Here is a 17152-nt window from a genome sequence, read left to right on the forward strand (position 1 = left end):
GAGATTGAACCTAAGGCTGAGTATTGTTGGGAAGGGGGGTATATTTAGTGATTAACCTTAGGCTTTGCTAAATTAAGTCAGAAACTCAGGGATAATAAGAGGCTAGAAATAGAATATAATATGTAAACTACTGGAAAGAATAAAAAGGAAGAAAAAATTAACCTAATAGAGTGAAAAAAGGAGAAAAAAGAAGTCAAAAAAGCATTGTAGAGAAGAAAGTACAAAACAGGATAGTAGAAAAAAAAATTCAGGTGTATCAATATGCAATAAGTATAAATGATTAAACTAATCAATTAAAAGAGAGTCCCAGATAAAATTAAAAACATCAACAGCAAAATGCAGAGATTCATTTAAAACAAAAGAACACAGAAATGATGAAAACAAAGGGATAGGAAAACATATAGCAGACAAATACTAAACAAAAGAAGACAGCATAGGTATGTTAATATCAGACAAAAATAAAATTTCAAGCAAAATATATTAGAGGTAATGAGGGTCACTACATAAAGATAAAAGAAACATTTTAAAATGAAGATACAGCATTTTGACATAGGCATCTAACATCATCGCCTTAAAGCAAATACTGACAAAAGTGCAAGGAGAAACAGACAAAGCCACACTAATAGTCAAAGATTTTAACACAGCTCTCTCAGTAATTGATAAATAAAGCAGGTAGAAAATCAGTAGGGCCTCAAAATATTTAAGTAATGCAATTAACAAATTTGACCTAAAGGATGTAAATAGGACACCGAATTCAACACCTAGAGAATCACATTCCTTTCAAGCAAAGAGAGAACACTGAAAAAAAAAAAAAAAAAAAACCAGTGTAGTAAGGGCGTTTCAACAAATAACAAAGATCTGATACTATACCAACCATGTTCTCTGACCACAGTGCATGAAAAGCAGACAACAATCACAAGATAACAAAACACCACTATTTGCAAACAAAAAAATACTTCTAAATAATTCGTTGGTCAAAAAAGAAACCCTAATTGAAATTGGAAGTTACTTAGAACTGAATGACAACAAAAACACTACATATAAATGTTTGTGGGATGCAGCTAAAGTAATACTTAAAAGGCAATTGATAGCTTTATATGGATATATTAAGGAAAAGAAGATTGCAAATTTATAAGCTAAGTGTCCAATTCAATAAATTATACACAGAACAAAAAGTAAATCCAAAGGAAACATAAAACAGCAAATAATAAAGAACGCAAAGGAATTAGATATCAAAGAGATGATCAAATCAATAAAATACTGGTTCTTTAAAAAGATTAATAAAGCAGACTAACCTCTGACAAAAATGGTAAAGAGAGGACACAAGGAAACATCATTAGGAATGAAAAAAGGGCACATAACCACAAATCTGGGAAAAATTTTAAAATAATAAGGGCATACATATCATATGACTGATATGAGGCCAACATAGCTGAAAATGCAGTGTGATGACTCATCAGGAGAGAGAGAAAGAAAGAGAGAGAGAGAGAGGGAGAGAATGTGTGTGTGAGTGATGGTAGGGGCAGTGGGAAGGGTGATAATGGTGGTGACTGGGAGGTGCCAACGAAAAGTGACAAATAACCACCCTGGCAGGTGAGTCACAGGTTTCGAGCCCTGGCATCACACTTTTAACTTTTCAAAACACTTCATATCCGTTGTCTCATCTTATTTCAAGAAGCATCCAATCAAGTAAAGGCTGCTACTTCTTAAAATCTATCTTAGTAACAGCTTTTCTAGTTTCTTAATAAGGAAAAACAACCATTCACACAAAGACTGAAGCTCAGGTGGAGATTTTTTGATGTTACCAAATCAATAAAAAACATAGAGGAAAAATTGCTAAGGATACCAGATGTCGAACTTTTGGGTAAATAACTTTAACTGAAGTGCCATCTTGTTTTTTTTTTTTTTTTTTTTTTACTGTTTCCGGCTATGATGCTCCCGTTTTCTGAGCCTCAGTCTATTTAGTAGACAGGGTTACTTACTGGTGGGGTGAGTGCGAGGGAACCAAGGGGGTGGGCTCGGGCAGCCCTTTTGGAAAATTTGAAATAAAAGCATAACAAAGGTCAAAGCTACCAGACCTAGTCTATAAAATACAGGATTGAAAATTACCAGTTACTCTAGAGTTTCTGCTATCAGCAATCATTTTCCATTTGAATCTGTCCCCTCCTTTTTTTTTTTCCTAAGGAAATCCACAAACAGGAAGCAAACCATTTGAAAATTCTGATCATTTTGTGTCCCAGCAGCAAATAAAAATCATCAATAGAACCCACTTTTAGCCTTGAGCAATATTTTCTAAAACAAAACACAAAGAACCTGTGGTACTTAACTACTCTGTTATTGATTTACTGTGGTTTGCAAGGTAATGTTGAAGAAAATTAAATGTACGGAAAGCTGAAATGCGTTTTCTGTGGCAGCGAGCGGTGTGGCCCGTGTTTTCTGAGGCGGCGTCGCTGGCCGTGTGCAGAAGGAACGAGAAAGGGGGTGCACTTCATCTGGCTACAGATAAGCTGGTGAAGGCCTTCCCTGCAGAGCTGTATGAAACCAAGTCTGTTTTCACTGTTAAGAAGGACAAAGTTATTTAGGTGCAAACTTGCTTCTTCTGGTAGTTAATGCTCCAGTTTACACGGAGACCTCAAGTCAATCAAATCCAGTATGGATGGATTGAGAGGCTTCTGTGTGTCTGGCTCTAAACCTGGTTTTTAGAGTCAAAAGACTCCCCCTGGCACATTCATGCCGTATTTGATCCCCTCAGAAAAGTAAAAAAAAACTTCAACAAGTAATAATTCAAAATAATTTTACGCTAATTATTGATTCAAGAGCAAACTGGTCATATTGTTTCAAACTTGGGCATTTGCATGCAACGTTATCAAGCGGTATATTTCCTATATAGTGAAATGGTCTGTTTTCAAATCTAGAGGCACTTTACATACCTACACGCCACTGTAAATTTGATTCTCTTACTTAAGACTAAGAATCTGAAAGTTACACTAAAACTCGAACACTTTACTTTTAGCTAGTCCCTCAAGCCTTTATTCTAGTCCATTTTTTTGTAGTTTAGACTAGTGCTAACACACTATCTGGTTTCCCAATCTAAAGCACAAAATAGAAGAGGAAGAGGGGAGGGCTGTTAGAAAGGGGAACAAGGGCAGGAGTACTAAGTGACATCTATTAGCAACACTGCACAACAAAAACAAAACGAAAGAACCAGCTTGGGGTCAACCAGTGCAGGGACAAATGGCCCTCCACGTGGTAACATCAGGAGACACTAGGACAGCAGAACGCAGCAAACAGACTGTTCATGATGATGGTCTAAAGAACATTTTCTAAAAAGCCAAACCCTGATGCATGTAATCCGTTTAAAAGGATAGGGAAGTGTATAATACATTTAAAACCTCTTGCCTATAATCCTTTTAAAAAGTTTTGGTTTTATAAGGAATAAGTCTCAGTTATCTGAATAAATATCCTTCCTTGGAAGTAGCTCATTTACTGAAGGTGGTGAATAGAAGACTTGCTGCTCTTTGAGTTTTGGAAGGTCAATATTAAACAGGAGAAAGCTCACACTCCGTCTGGCCGCCTTTCAGCAGCACCGTGCGATGTCACCTGGCAGACAAGCCTTCAGAGCCTCTGAACTCAGTAAAGACATATGGGGCCACTTAGGGCCCAAGTTTATCTTGGCTTCCTTTGGAGAGAGTTTGATTACTTCTAAGATTTATGGTCAAAGCAGAAGGAGAAAAGAAATACCTCACAGAGCAGATTTATAACCTCATCTTGTTATAATCACATTAGGGATGACATCCTATGACAGAATCTTGGAATGACTACAGGGCAACTTGGAAACTCGGTGGGAAGTTTTATATTTTGGGGTTTGGAGCATTTTGTACTTGCAAAGGTCAGGGAGGAAAGGACCAGGGAAATGAGCCAGGGGACAGTCAGAGAGTGAGTGTCAGCTGGTCTAATTTTCTGTGTCAACTCTGAAAATTAGATAAACAATGACAAACCAGGCTTTTAAAATGAACATGTCACTTCTGGTTCTCTTGATACAAGGTAGCATTTTTCAAGTCCTGGTAGCCCTAAAGACAGACTTAACCCCTGAGAGGTTTATGTAAGTGTTCTAAAGTCCCCATATCTAAACAAAAGGTTTAGTCCGACCCTATCACCCTTAAAAGAAAAACTAATCATCCTTGAAACTTAAATACGCTTCTCCTAACAATTAAGGGAACGTTGCCTAGAGCCAAAGGTCCAGTCTTCTGCAGGACAGTCTCAGCAACTTGATTTTTTCTTTCTGTCATCTCGTTGGCTCTCCAGACCAGCTCAGCCCTTCAACATGGTCCCTTGATCTTTCAACCACTGTTCTCAGCAGGTACTGGTTCTCCTCGCACCAACTCAGGGGAGCACAGACTCTGTCCTGGGTCCACCCCGCTCCTCTGCGGTTATGAAGACATGGGGTAGAAGAACCACTCTGGCCTACAATTTGGCTGCGACAAGCTCCCTGGTGGGGAGGGGGACAGATCAGTGAATCTTTCTAATAGCTGCCCTTAGTGGCTTTGCTCTAAGGATATTTATTCAGTTTGAATACGTTGATTTGGAGAGAAAAATACATATATGTATTTACCAGCAGCTGAGTAGAGTTTTTCATTCCACAAAGTGCTTTCAACCTCATCATCTAATTCAAGTGTCACAGTAATCCCACGAAGTATCAGGATGGCATTACTGTCACTACCTATTTGTGGATTCGAAAACTAGGTTCAGAGAAGTGATTTGGCTAAGGTAGGATTGGGATCTGAACTGGACATCAGCTCTAAAGCCTGTGCCTTTTGTTACAATATGTTTTTGTTTTGTTTGTTAATATGTTATGTTTTGTTATATTATTACATATAATAACAGCAATATAATAGCCAACAGTTGTGAGCACCTAACCGTGCCAGATACTAATTAGGTGTTTTCATTTACAGCATTTCATATGATCCCCAGCCCTGTCAGAAGTAGATGTGAGCCTATTTTACAAGCAAAGACATTGATGCCCCTGGGTGGTAAGGACTGCACTTCAGGCTGAAGTCTCAACACTGGGCTTGAACCCGGGTTCTTGGACCTCACGTGTCACTCTTTCCCCATACTCTACAACTGGCAGAAACAACCCCCCACCCCCCAACAAAGCACAAATGCCATAGTCTGCCCTGGATCAAAGTATAAAATAGGTCTTTTAAGGTCCTCTGACCCCAGTCTTTGCCTCATCCCTACATTCAAATGCCTTTTTCCTTTCTGATGTAGAAGAGTCTCCTTTTCCAAAGTGTTCCAAGCTTCAAAACTACCTCTGCCGCCAGCTCACTGTTGAGAAGAAAACCATCTGATTAAATCAACTCACAGGATGGTATGAATAACCACAGGCAGGTAATTCACCTGTGGTTCCTAGGCGCCTGTGGATTCCATTCTCTACAGTGCAGCTCTTTCCCCCCTCGCTCTGGGAACTCTGTGCTCTGTAAAACAAGGAGAACAGGACCAACTGCACAGGAAGGCTGTGTGTATGAAATTCCTAGCACATAGGCTATCCTGGAAACAGCTCTATAGTCATGACTATCAGTGGCTTAGACTTGGCAGTTCTTATCATGCTTCTTTTCTAAGGAAATTTTTGTAATACCTGACATGTGTTCAGTGCTAAATCTGGAAGACACTAGACCAGCTCCCCTGATAGCTGCACACAGTATGGGTGGACGGGCAGAGGAGAATGAGGGGTCTTGCTCTCCATGTATTAAAGACTCTCACCACTCACTGAGCAGCCCCTCCCCTGGGCCTCAGGCCTAAAGACCTAACTCACTCCTCCATTTAAAACAGGAATGAGCAGACTTCCCTGAGTTCAGAATTCCATGTAACTAAAAACACAAAATAGAAAAAAGGAAACCCAACTGTTGCACTCGTGCACAGCCTATAGACAAGACGGCAGTGCCCTCAGACAGCATTTCAAATACAGTTTATTAGTGTGTGATACGAAAAGGGTATTTTTATTGCATGATATAATGCAATGGGACCTTGGGCGCTCTGTGGAAAGACCTCACACTCAGAAGTGTAATGAACCCGTAGTCCCCAAAACATTATACTGTACATTAACCTATCATTAATGGCACATTAGGGCTAGGGGCATTGCACGCTTGCTGGTCAGGGCTCCATCAGGACAGCGTTGAGAAAACCACACAGTCTTCCCAGGCTTAAAACAAATAGAGAAAATAAATATTCCTGATGTCTACAGGCAGCTTTAATGGAAGTTCAATCCCAGCTCTGCCCTGTAATTTCCAAGCCTGCTTTTTTAAGAGAGGAAGACACACAACTGAACAAGAGAAGAAAACGAGCCTCTTGCAGTTCACCCACAGCTACTGGCCCTGCAGCTCAACACCGGCTCAGCAAGGTCACGAGCAGACCGGGCACCTCTGGTAGTAGCGTAAAAGCTGCCTGCAGGACATCCAGGCCTGGACTGTAGCCTACAGAGGTAGAAGGGGTCTTGGAGATTGTGCGCCTACCTGCCTCACTCTCTAGATGGGGAAATCAAGGTTCAAAAAGATGAAGGAAGAAACAACCTATCCAAAAGAAAAATGGGCAAAGTATGTGAAAAAAATACAAATGGCCAAAAAACACATAGCAAAGATCGGGAAATGGCCAAAATGTTCTATGGCAGGGTCCTGGTTAAATAAATATGGACCATCTATATAATGGAACACCATGCAGTATTAAAAAGAACAAGACAGACTTTCATGTGATATAGAAAGATCTTAAAGAGAAAAAGTAAGGTACAGAACAATAAAATTAAAATTCTAGAAGGACACAAGTTACTGTTAACAGTGCTTAACTCTAGAGAGTGGGGCTGGGAGCTTATTGTATATCCTTCTGTACTACTTGAATTTTTAAACATAATTTTAACACTAGTTTTAGAAAGTCAATGATGAGAGCAGGAGCAAACGTTTTGGGGAGCTTCGTATTTCCTAACTTCTATGCTAAGTGCTTTCTGTGCTTTTTCTTGTCTGGATTTTCACAAGAACAGAAACTGTAAGTTGGTCACTATTATCCCCTTTCCATGAAGTGGGAACTGAAGTTTCGAGGGGTGAAATAATTTATTCAAGGTGACCCTCTTACCCATCTACTTTCTATAAGGAAACAGAGTATTTGTAAAATAGAGAAAAATCTTTCCAGACTCTGACGCAGCCCAGGACCACCTTCCTGGAGACAGCTCGCCAACCCCAGCAGAGATCGAGGAGGTAGGCTAGACAAAAGGCCGCTGACTCTGACTGCAATTGAATCAAATTTCTGGAACTATCTAGTCTCCACATCACAAAAGGGGATGGGGCCTAGGGACCCCAGGCTACATACACTGTTCAAGTAAACAATGCTTGGCAACCGGGGTTCAAACACATGAAGGGAAGTGTTCCCCTAATTAAGCACGAATCAACTTCAAAGGAAACCCAGATGCTGCTCTATGAAGAGGTAGCTGTCTCAGACCAGCAGAATCACAAGGTGAGAGTGGGGGTCAGGAAGGATGGGGCAGCCGCACACCTTAGGACTATCTGTGCCAAGTTTCAACGTTGCTGCAGCAAGTTTGCTCTGTTTTCTCATTCCTTCATTCTTCCCAATAAAAGAGTCTTGTTATTTTTGGGTAACAGACTTTACAGCAAAATTTTAAAACGTTAGATTTTATTTGTCCTAGGGTCTGCCAGCACATGCTGTAATTAAAATGTTGATTAGTAAACAGTTTAAATATATGACAGACAATGCAGTTAGAGCCTACAGTTAGGTCAATATGTGATTTAGATTTGCCATTTAAAAAATCTCATTTAAATTTTGCATACATTAATCACTACCATACTTCAAGGTTCTGATATCCACCTGACTACAATATTAAAATAAAACTTGCTGCCCCAGGGAAATCCTACTTATTCTTAATTGTTTCGAGGCTTTGATGGGCTTTTAATCTAAGATTAATTTATGCAATTTTAAATAACTCTTCTTATGATTAATAAGCTTGAAAATTAAAAGGAGTCTAAAGCAATTATAATGAGCATTTGGTCATAACCTCATTAGAAGAAGGAGTGAAGGATACAGCTCTGGAATTCTTACAAGACTACAATTTAAGGTTACTTTTAGAGAAGTCAAACGTAGTTCCTGAAATTGCAAAGGCAGGTTAGCAAAGGTCAGTGTTAAAATGACGGCTAGCTAGATTAGCATACTAATGATTTTCCCTGATAGTGACAGAAAGGACACTGAAAAGAAGATGCAGAGAGAGAGACAAATGACATGCTGCCAAGAAGCTACAGGCTCTGAACTTGGCTTCCTATTCTTTTGGCTGGAGACCTTCATAGAATTTCAGAAAGAGCCAGGGGGTTAGGACATCCCTATTTATAAATCAGTTCCAGCCACAGATTCTGGTCCACGTGGAGCAAGCAGAGATCAGTCCTGTGTGGCCTGTTTGCCTGTTGTGGTTGGGCCACTGCCCTGCTTAAGAACAAATGGCAGCTTCCTGCAGCCACACTCCTCACCGGTGTGCAAAGCCCTTCCAGAGCTGGCTCGATGCTGAGCCACCACTTTCTAATTTCCATATTCAGACAAATCCTTACAGCTCTGGCTGGAGCTGAGATGCCTCCTCTGACCACCCTCGGCCACCCTGTCCTGAGTCCTCACACCGTGCAAGTCAGCAGCACACAACTCATCCTGCCTTCTCTAAATGTCTCCTATGGATGTGTCCAGTCTGCTCCTTGAAGATCTGGATGGTTCTTAAATTCCTTTTTGAACCCATCACAGTACCTCAAAGATGCAGACAGCAAATTGTTATTAACTGTTTCATAATAATTCCCTCCAACAAGATGTTCATAATACTGATACTAGAGGACTGACATGAAAAGTTAAGACTTCCTAATGCCTGGGGAAGAGTAACTCACAGAGGTCTGTCTATCCTTAAAAAATTACCAATTCATTAGACACTAGCTACAAATGCCCAACGTATGTATATTTAAGTTGCATTAAGCTCCACTAAACATATTTGTCTTTCAAGAAGCTACTGGTCAGACATGCCCAGGAACATTAGATGAGACAAGTCATGACCCAAAGAGGCTGATTTAGTGTCCCCACATATGTCTAGCACTTTACAGTTTACAAACACTTTCACAAACCCTATTTTAATAGGAAAAAAACCCCACCCTTCAAGACTGGTATCACTACCCCCCCCATTTTATAGATGAAGAAGCTGAGGCTCAGGTAAGCTAAGTAACTGTTGATTGGAATTCCCTGGCGGTCCAGTGGATAGGACTCCGAGCTTCCACTGCAGGGGGCACGGGTTCGATCCCTGGTCTGGGAACTAAGATCCTGCAAGCTGTACGGCATGGCCAAAATAAGTAAGTTTTAAAAGAAATTTTTAAAAAGTAACTGTTGATTACCCAGAAGAGGCAGAGGCTGTACTTGAAAGTTTATCTTCTGATAACCCAGATCAATGTTCTTTCCAATTCACCATGTCGCTTCTTGTCTCTTGTTCACGACAGACTCACTTGCAAGATCTAGAGCCCATCTTCAGCCTCTGCAGACTTCACATTCAGAGGACAAAGTACGTCCTGCCAGTTGTCAGCCACACACCTTTCCAGTCCTACGACCACGGTTACAGAAATGAGCGGGGTCATGACTCCACGCCTGCGCTTTTGCTCTTCTGATTCCTCTCATGCCTGTGCCGGCCTGGACACTTGCAGGCTTAGTCTCCCGTCTGCCTTCCTGACGGACTCTGATCACTGTCTAGCTCCCTATTCTGTGTGACCTGGCTACTTTGTTCACATGTCTCTTAAGGCACTCATCAGTTTGGCATCTATATCATTTAGTTCTCTCTTCCCCTCTAGTCTTACTGAGATATAACTGACATACAGCACTGTGTAAGTTTTAGGTGTACACCATGATTTGAGTTTACATATACTGTGACATGATTACCACAATAAGTTTAGTTAACATCCATCATCTTACACACATACAAAAGAATGTTTTTTTCTTCCTTGTGATGAGAACTCAGGATTTACTCTCAACAACTTTCAAATATATCATATAGCAGTGTTAACTACAGTCATCATGTTGTGTATTACATCCCTAGTACTTATTTATCTTATAACTGGAAGTTTGTACCTTTTGACTACCTTTATCCAATTCTGCCTTCCCTACCTCTAGTAACCACAAATCTTTTTTCTATGAAATTTTTTAAAAGATTCCACATATACGTGAGATAATACAGCATTTGTCTTTCTCTGACTTATTTCACTCACCATAATGCCCTAAAGGTTCGTCCATGTTGTCGCTAATGGCAGAATTTCCTTTTTTATGGCTGGATAATATTCCATTGTGCATTATCTATCGATCTCACAACTTCTTTATTTATTCATCTGTTGATGGACGCTTAGGTTGTTTCCATGTGTTGGCTATTGTAAGTAATGCTGCTATGAACATGGGGGTACAGATTTCTCTTTGATATAGTGTTTTTGTTTCCTTCAGATATAGTCCCAGAAATGGAAATCCTGGATCATATGGTAGTCCTATTTTCAATTTTTTGAGGAACCTCCATATTGTTTTCCATAGTGGCCTTACCAGTCCTACCAACAGTGCACAAGGGTTCCCTTTTCTCCACATCCTCACCAACACTTGTTATCTCTTGTCGTTTTGATGACAGCCATGTAACAGGCATATGGTGATATGTCATTGTGGTTTTGATTTACATTTCCCTTATAATTAGTGATGTACCTGTTGGTCATTCGTATATCTTCTTTGGGAAAGCATCTATTCAGGTCCTTTGCCCATTTTAAAATTGGTTTGTTTTTCTTGCTATTGAGTTGTATGAGTTCTTTGTATATTTTGGATATTAACCCCTTAACAGATATGTAGTTTATAATTTTTTTTCCCATTCTGAAGATTGCCTTTTATTTAGTTCTTTTTGATCATCTATTCAACAGAGATCATTGAACAGCCACTTTCTGCCTTGTATCGTGCCAGCTGCAGAGGATGCAATGGTTTCCTCACCACACCATAAGCTCCTGGAGGGCAAGATTAGTGTTTCATCAGCCTCTGTATTTCTTACAGCTGTCCAACTCAAGTAATGGTCTGGGAGCCCTTTGCTACTAGTTCGCCAGAACATAAGGAACTATGCCACAAAGTAAATCAGCACACAGCTTCCTCACTGAGGAAGTTTTGCAACAAAAAAATGTCAGGTGAGTTAAACAGAAGACTTTGAGACACGCTTGACATATTCTGGTACAAACTCCTCATCGTGTGTTCAAGAAACAGTTCAGATACCACCACTAGCATACTGTCCATATATATATATTTTTTAAGTACAGTTACCTTTTTAAAAAATTTTTATTATTTATTTTTGGTCTTCGTTGCTGCGCGCGGGCTTTCTCTAGTTGTGGTGAGCGGGGGCTGCTCTTCCTTGCGGTGCGCAGGCTTCTCATTGTGGTGGCTTCTCTTGTGGAGCACGGGCTCTAGGCGCATGGGCTGCAGTAGTTGTGGCATGTGGGCTCAGTAGTTGTGGTGCATGGGCTTAGGTGCTCCGCGGCATGTGGGATCTTCCCAGACCAGGGCTCGAACCCGTGTCCCCTGCATTGGCAGGAGGATTCTTGACCACTGAGCCACCAGGGAAGCCCCCACTGTCCATATTTGAGTAGCACTGAACTATAGCACCTAGCAATACATTCTGCATATAGAATGTGCTCAGTAAGGTTTGCTGAGTTAAAAGAAATTTCTCCCAAACTCAAAGAGTAATATCTCTTAGAAGCCACTCACTTCTATAATCGCGATGGTAGAACTAAAAATGAGAGAAGGTTTTGTGACCAGATAAATTGCAGAACGTACTACACTTTCAGTTTTTGCTACAGGTTGACAAAACCAAAAAGCAGTAATAGCTCACAAATTTTCACAGCTTCCCTTCAGAGTACCAACTAACAGACAGGTGCAAACTGCTGGTGATTACTTTCTCTCTTCCTATTTGGTTTGTTCGCACTGAGGTTCAGGCCTCAGCCAGGCCCCGGCCGCTGTGTCCAGATACAAGTTCTCTGATTCGACCACAGCCCTGCAGATTCCGGACGAGGCCAAGGCGGAGGGGACTATAAGGAGTGAGTTGAGTAAGCATTCTAGAAGGGCATTTTTGGTCTCACAAGCACAAACTGCTGAAATTCTACACATTTCTTTGTGGGGCGTTTGTATTAGTTTTGTTCTGGATTTCTAGAAATGGCCTGACTTAGCTGAAATTCCCACAACCACAGTAACAACCCCCTGTCCACTATGCATCAATAGATATTAGCTTTGATGTAGTACAGAACAGTCCTGTATTCTTCCTGGCTGTGTCACTCTAGGCAAGTCAATTAACCTCTCTGAGCCCCAGTTTAATGCATCAGTAAAATGGGAGTAAGAATAATCTTTACAGTGTTTGTGTGAAGGTCAGATGAGATAGTGTATATGAAAGAACTCTGTAAATGCATGTTTTTAAAAATGTTATCTGTTTAGCTTAATTTCTCTCTCTAAAATAAATCTTTTCTTTCTTTAAGGTTAAAAATCAGAAGCCTTTCTGAATTTATCTGCAGCCCCAAGTTGTACACAATTGTTGCTCCAATTTCTTTCAAGTAATTTCAGAGGAAATAAGGTGTAGTACGGATTCTGACCGGTACGGATATTGGATCTAAGCTGTGTTTCACATGTGTGCAGAAAGTAATACACTCACATAAATACCCCAATGTCCTGCAAGGTCTGGCTCATTTGTCACCCCATTCACAAAGCCTCCCCAGATACTCATGGCTGGAAGAAATCTTGCCTTCCCCAGAACTCACTGTACCTGTTAAATTCATATCATTTCAATTCGTAACTATTTATTGAGCGTTCAACTCGGGGCTAGGGATTGGGCTAGATGCTGAGGATACAAAATAAAGAAGACATGATCTCTTCCTCTTGTTTATGGGCTGTTAAGTTACCACCACAAAGTGTGAAAAGTGCACTGATACAGGTACTTGCCAGAAAGAAGGGTGACATACAACAGAAAGCCAGCAACCTTACTGAAGCAGGCCGGAGAAAGCTTCACAGAGGCTGTGCCAGTTGAGTCTTGGGGGCTGAGTAGGAGTTCACCACGTGGACGTGAGGAAAGGGCATTCTTGCCGAAGAAACAGCACAGGCAAAGACATGGCCATGTGAGGCTCATGCATTAGGGGACTGTTGGAGTGCAGGCTGCGTGTACAGGAGTGCCATGAAGTGGAGGGGCAGCTGAAGGCGGGCCGGAGCAGGTGGGGGAGGGCCTTTGGCGAGTCTAACAATCTATCCTGTGCTTGGCTGTTCATATCCTCATCTTCCTTGCTAGACTGTAAGCTGGTTGAGGGCAGGACTCAGGGCTGACTGCTTCCTCGGCATCAGGCTGGATGCTCTACCCAGAGCAGATACTCAGCAAAGAAAAACGGTGAGTGCGTACTGAGACGCACAGGTCTGACATTGTCTCCCTGTCGCACAAGGGCAGAAAAGGCTGCTGAAATACGAATCTGCACTAGATGTGCAATGGGTTACAATTCAGCCAGCCCCCGAAAAGCTAGCCTTACGCCTTCCTTTGGTACTTAACCCACTTTCCAGATGATGCGCACTGCTGCCTGCACCGGAGAGCTGGAAAGGGGGCCATTTCTGAAGGCAGGAAGCTGAGCTGCCCAGCCAAAGCTCTGCTGACCTCCCCGACAGGGGAAGGAAAAGCTCGTTTTGGAGAAAGAATTTTCCAGCCCTGGAGCTGGTGCCTCAGGCCCTGCAAAAGCCAGCATTCCAGGGTTGCCGATTTGCCTTCCCCAGAGTTAGAGCGAGAGTATTGCAGAGGCAAGCCTGTGGCTTAAAAAAAAAAAAAAATCATGTTTAATTTAAAAATTAGAAACTGGAGCAGGCTGTGAGCACAGGGGTTGATTGAAACAAAATTTAAATTCCTGTCAAGCCCATTTAAACATGGGGGCCCTTCATAGACAATTAGCTGCTCCCTGTGAATGCCGAATAAACTCAGGCCTGGTCACTGCGAGAAGAGAGGCACCTACTGTGAGGCGCTGAAAAAAAAATTAACTAAAATCAGGCTGTATGAAATATTTAGCCTTCCAGTATATCACAGGGGTTTGAAAGTGTAAACAAGACAAAAATCGATTCCTTGGTGCCCTCAAATCAATCCCCTAAAATGGTTAGGGCATCTGTTTCTGCTAAATTTTGTTTACATCGGCAGATTTGCCTTAATTGCAGTTGTTTATCTCTCATTGTCCCTGGGGCCCTAATCTCCCGATTACTAATACTTAACACTCATTTCACATCTAAAGCTACTTCTAATCCTCAACAGGTTTTGGGGGCTCTTAAAATTATTGAAACCGCAGAGGCGGGAGACACAGCCTCTTTGTGAAAGGAACATTTTCTTATCTACTACCAGCTGGGCCCAATCATCACCAGGGATGGCTACAACAAAGGTGCTAAAAGGCTCTTCTACAATGACTGCTGCTCCGCTGGGGATTCAGAGGATAAAAAAGAGCTTTGATGGAAAAATCTGAACAAGAGGCTAAAGCAGTCCAGCCAAATAAAGTTACTGTCATAATCAAATGCTGTCAATCACCATGAAAATCCAATTAAAAATGTCTCAGCACAGCCCTCTTAAGTGGAAAAATGTACCCTATTTATACAAATTTTTGTCAACTCCACAACAATCCCACAATTAGAAAGTCCTGCTATTAATTGAACCCCCCCCCCCCAAGTTTAAAAAGAGATGCAGGCCATTCAGAAGTCTTCTGAGGGAGCTGAGACACACAGAGGCTATTGGTATACAATTAAGAGTTAATCGGGTTACATTTGAAAATTCCATTTTTATTTGTAGCAAGGGAATCTTTGCACGAATAAATGAATGGTACCTATTCTCCTACTTCAGAATCAGTGACCATTTATATTACGAGAACAGAGAAATGGTAAACCAGGATACTGGGAAGAAACTAGTCCACACTCTGGCAAATGTCTCTCGGTAGACCACGGCCTAATGTTTAATTCTAATCTTGAAAATCGAATAGAGGACAGAAGGCCCAAATGTCTCCACTGCCTTTCTGCAGTCTCTAAACGGCCAAGTGAACCTCAAGTTATCTGCAGGCAGATGTGGCCCCCAAATAGCCGTGTATCTACAAAAGGCCTCACTGAAACCACCGGACTCGCAGTCCCCAAAGGTCTCTCTCGAAACTGCTACAAATTAAAAAGCAAACAACCCATTAAACAAATCCAGCTGGTTACAACTGTAAATAGGAGGCTTCTAATATTTTTCCAGCCCTTGAAATTCCTGGTTAGACTCATTAATTATTGATAAGAATTGCATCTATTTATTGGCGTGTACTCACAGGAAAACAAGTTGGCTGCTTTCAACGGCGATTCCCAAATCACAGAGACTGGGCTTCAGGATCCTTTTGTATTTCCCCCACAAGTGGCTGTCTCCAGATTTTTCAACCTAATCCATTATCCCCGAGAGCTGGGGGGCACGGGGTGGCCCACATCTGATATGCTGATAAAGACCTTGGGGTCCTCTGCCATCAATCTAACCCGGCAAAGACGGTGCTGCCCAGGTGGTCTCCTCTAAGTCTTGACTCTCTAGTGACCTCTTGATTTGGATTTAATTGTCAAAGGTGAATTCCCAAGTGGTCAGAACACACGCCAAAGATCACAGGTGCCACTGAGCAAGGCCTGCTTTACACTTTCTTGCTCTTCCAGTACTTCCAGGGTGTACAGCCAAACCCTAGTGCCTGTTCTGATTGGTCTGGCTATACTGGTTGTTAAAAGCTTTGAATGGTATCCCTGCAAACACTGCAACGTCCTAGAAATTCTATTATTTTGGCGCCAAGTGATTTTACCCACATGACCTCTCATAGCAGGAAGTCAAACAAAAACCTCTGATCAGACCATGTAGTTCTAATATGGCCATCCTAACTTATACTGAATATCACAGAGTCCAGGGATGGCTTGTTCTTGGGTGAGTTTCCTCAACTTTACTCTGAGTTCCTGGAGAACAAGGGACATGTCTTGTTTGTCTTTATGTCTAGTACAGTGTTTTACTGAAACGGATTAGAACACAAATGGCACATGCAAAGAATAATCGATAGTGGTTTCTCTTCTTTTAATCAGAACAGAGAACTTGCCTGAATGACAGCAGCATAGGACCGAGCTAGGAACTGAATTAAAGATCATGCTCCTCCTTCAAGGCACTTACAATCTAGTTGGAGAAAAAAGGTATCAAACCAGTGAGTTTCACCTGGAGAGCTTTTAAAAACAACAAAAAACCCCAGTACCTGCTCCCTGGCCCAAATGTCAGAGATTCTTTGATCTGGGTTGAGATCCAGGCATTTTTTTTTTTTTTAAGCCCACTAAGATGGTTCTGATGAGTTGCCCGAGTTAGGAATCACCATACTGTATGAACCAATCTGTGAATCTACCATGAATATACAATTTATGTAATTAATCGCTGTTTCAAGTTAGAGGCAATAAATGGGGGAGGGCTTCCGAGAAGGGAGCAAGCACTGTGAAGGGGAAGAGTAGGGAAAGCTGCAGGAAGGAGGATGGAGAAGCTCAAGGACACCAGAGAGGAGAGAATCCTAAGCTGAGGCCATCACCCAAATAACAGAAACTCCCTGTGAGTTGAGTAGCATCAAAGGGGGAAGGAATGTACAACATACTCTAAAGAGCCAGCTTAGCCGCTGTCAATGTGGCAGAACACTGAAAAGCGGCCCCACTGATCCACTTTACGGCATCCAAGGTAACCAAACGGTTCCTGTGGTCTATGCAGCTTATTGTGCCTTGAAATGTGATGCTGGGAAGATGACAGTCAGTCCAGTAAAACAAGAAAGAAGCCTTGCAGCCAGGAGTTCAAAAAACCGCAATCTTAAACAGGCAAATCATCGCCGTATTAAGAGATCTGACTTGACTGATGGAGGAAAAAAGTTATCCTAAACTGGGAAATTAAAACTGTCAGATCGCCATGATCAAGGAATGACAGATTTTATCTATCTGGATCTCTCTTGCTATGCGCATGTATATAAATACACACACACTTAACACACATGTATTTATCTGCTAAAGTCTTGTGAAGAGATTAAGCAGTCACGTCTATGGAAAAACAAAGCTTGTTTTCTGGGGT

The 17152-nt window shown here is 41.6% G+C and overlaps 1 protein-coding gene across 4 annotated transcripts in view; it reads right to left on the minus strand.

The window, feature by feature from the left end:
* The window catches only part of MAP2K5 (mitogen-activated protein kinase kinase 5), a 266747-nt gene that overhangs the window by 11551 nt on the left and 238044 nt on the right, over positions 1 to 17152 (minus strand). The window contains exon 22 of one of the 4 annotated variants that reach the window (XM_036843581.1): positions 16006 to 16231. The exons of the other annotated variants lie outside the window; for them this stretch is intronic. Coding sequence (XP_036699476.1) covers positions 16196 to 16231 — 36 coding nt within the window. The 3' untranslated portion in view covers positions 16006 to 16195. Of the gene's footprint in view, positions 1 to 16005; positions 16232 to 17152 lie in introns of those variants that run through there. 4 annotated transcript variants of the gene reach the window in all.

Source organism: Balaenoptera musculus, chromosome 2 (genome assembly GCF_009873245.2).
Source record: "Balaenoptera musculus isolate JJ_BM4_2016_0621 chromosome 2, mBalMus1.pri.v3, whole genome shotgun sequence".
Taxonomy (NCBI): domain Eukaryota; kingdom Metazoa; phylum Chordata; class Mammalia; order Artiodactyla; family Balaenopteridae; genus Balaenoptera; species Balaenoptera musculus.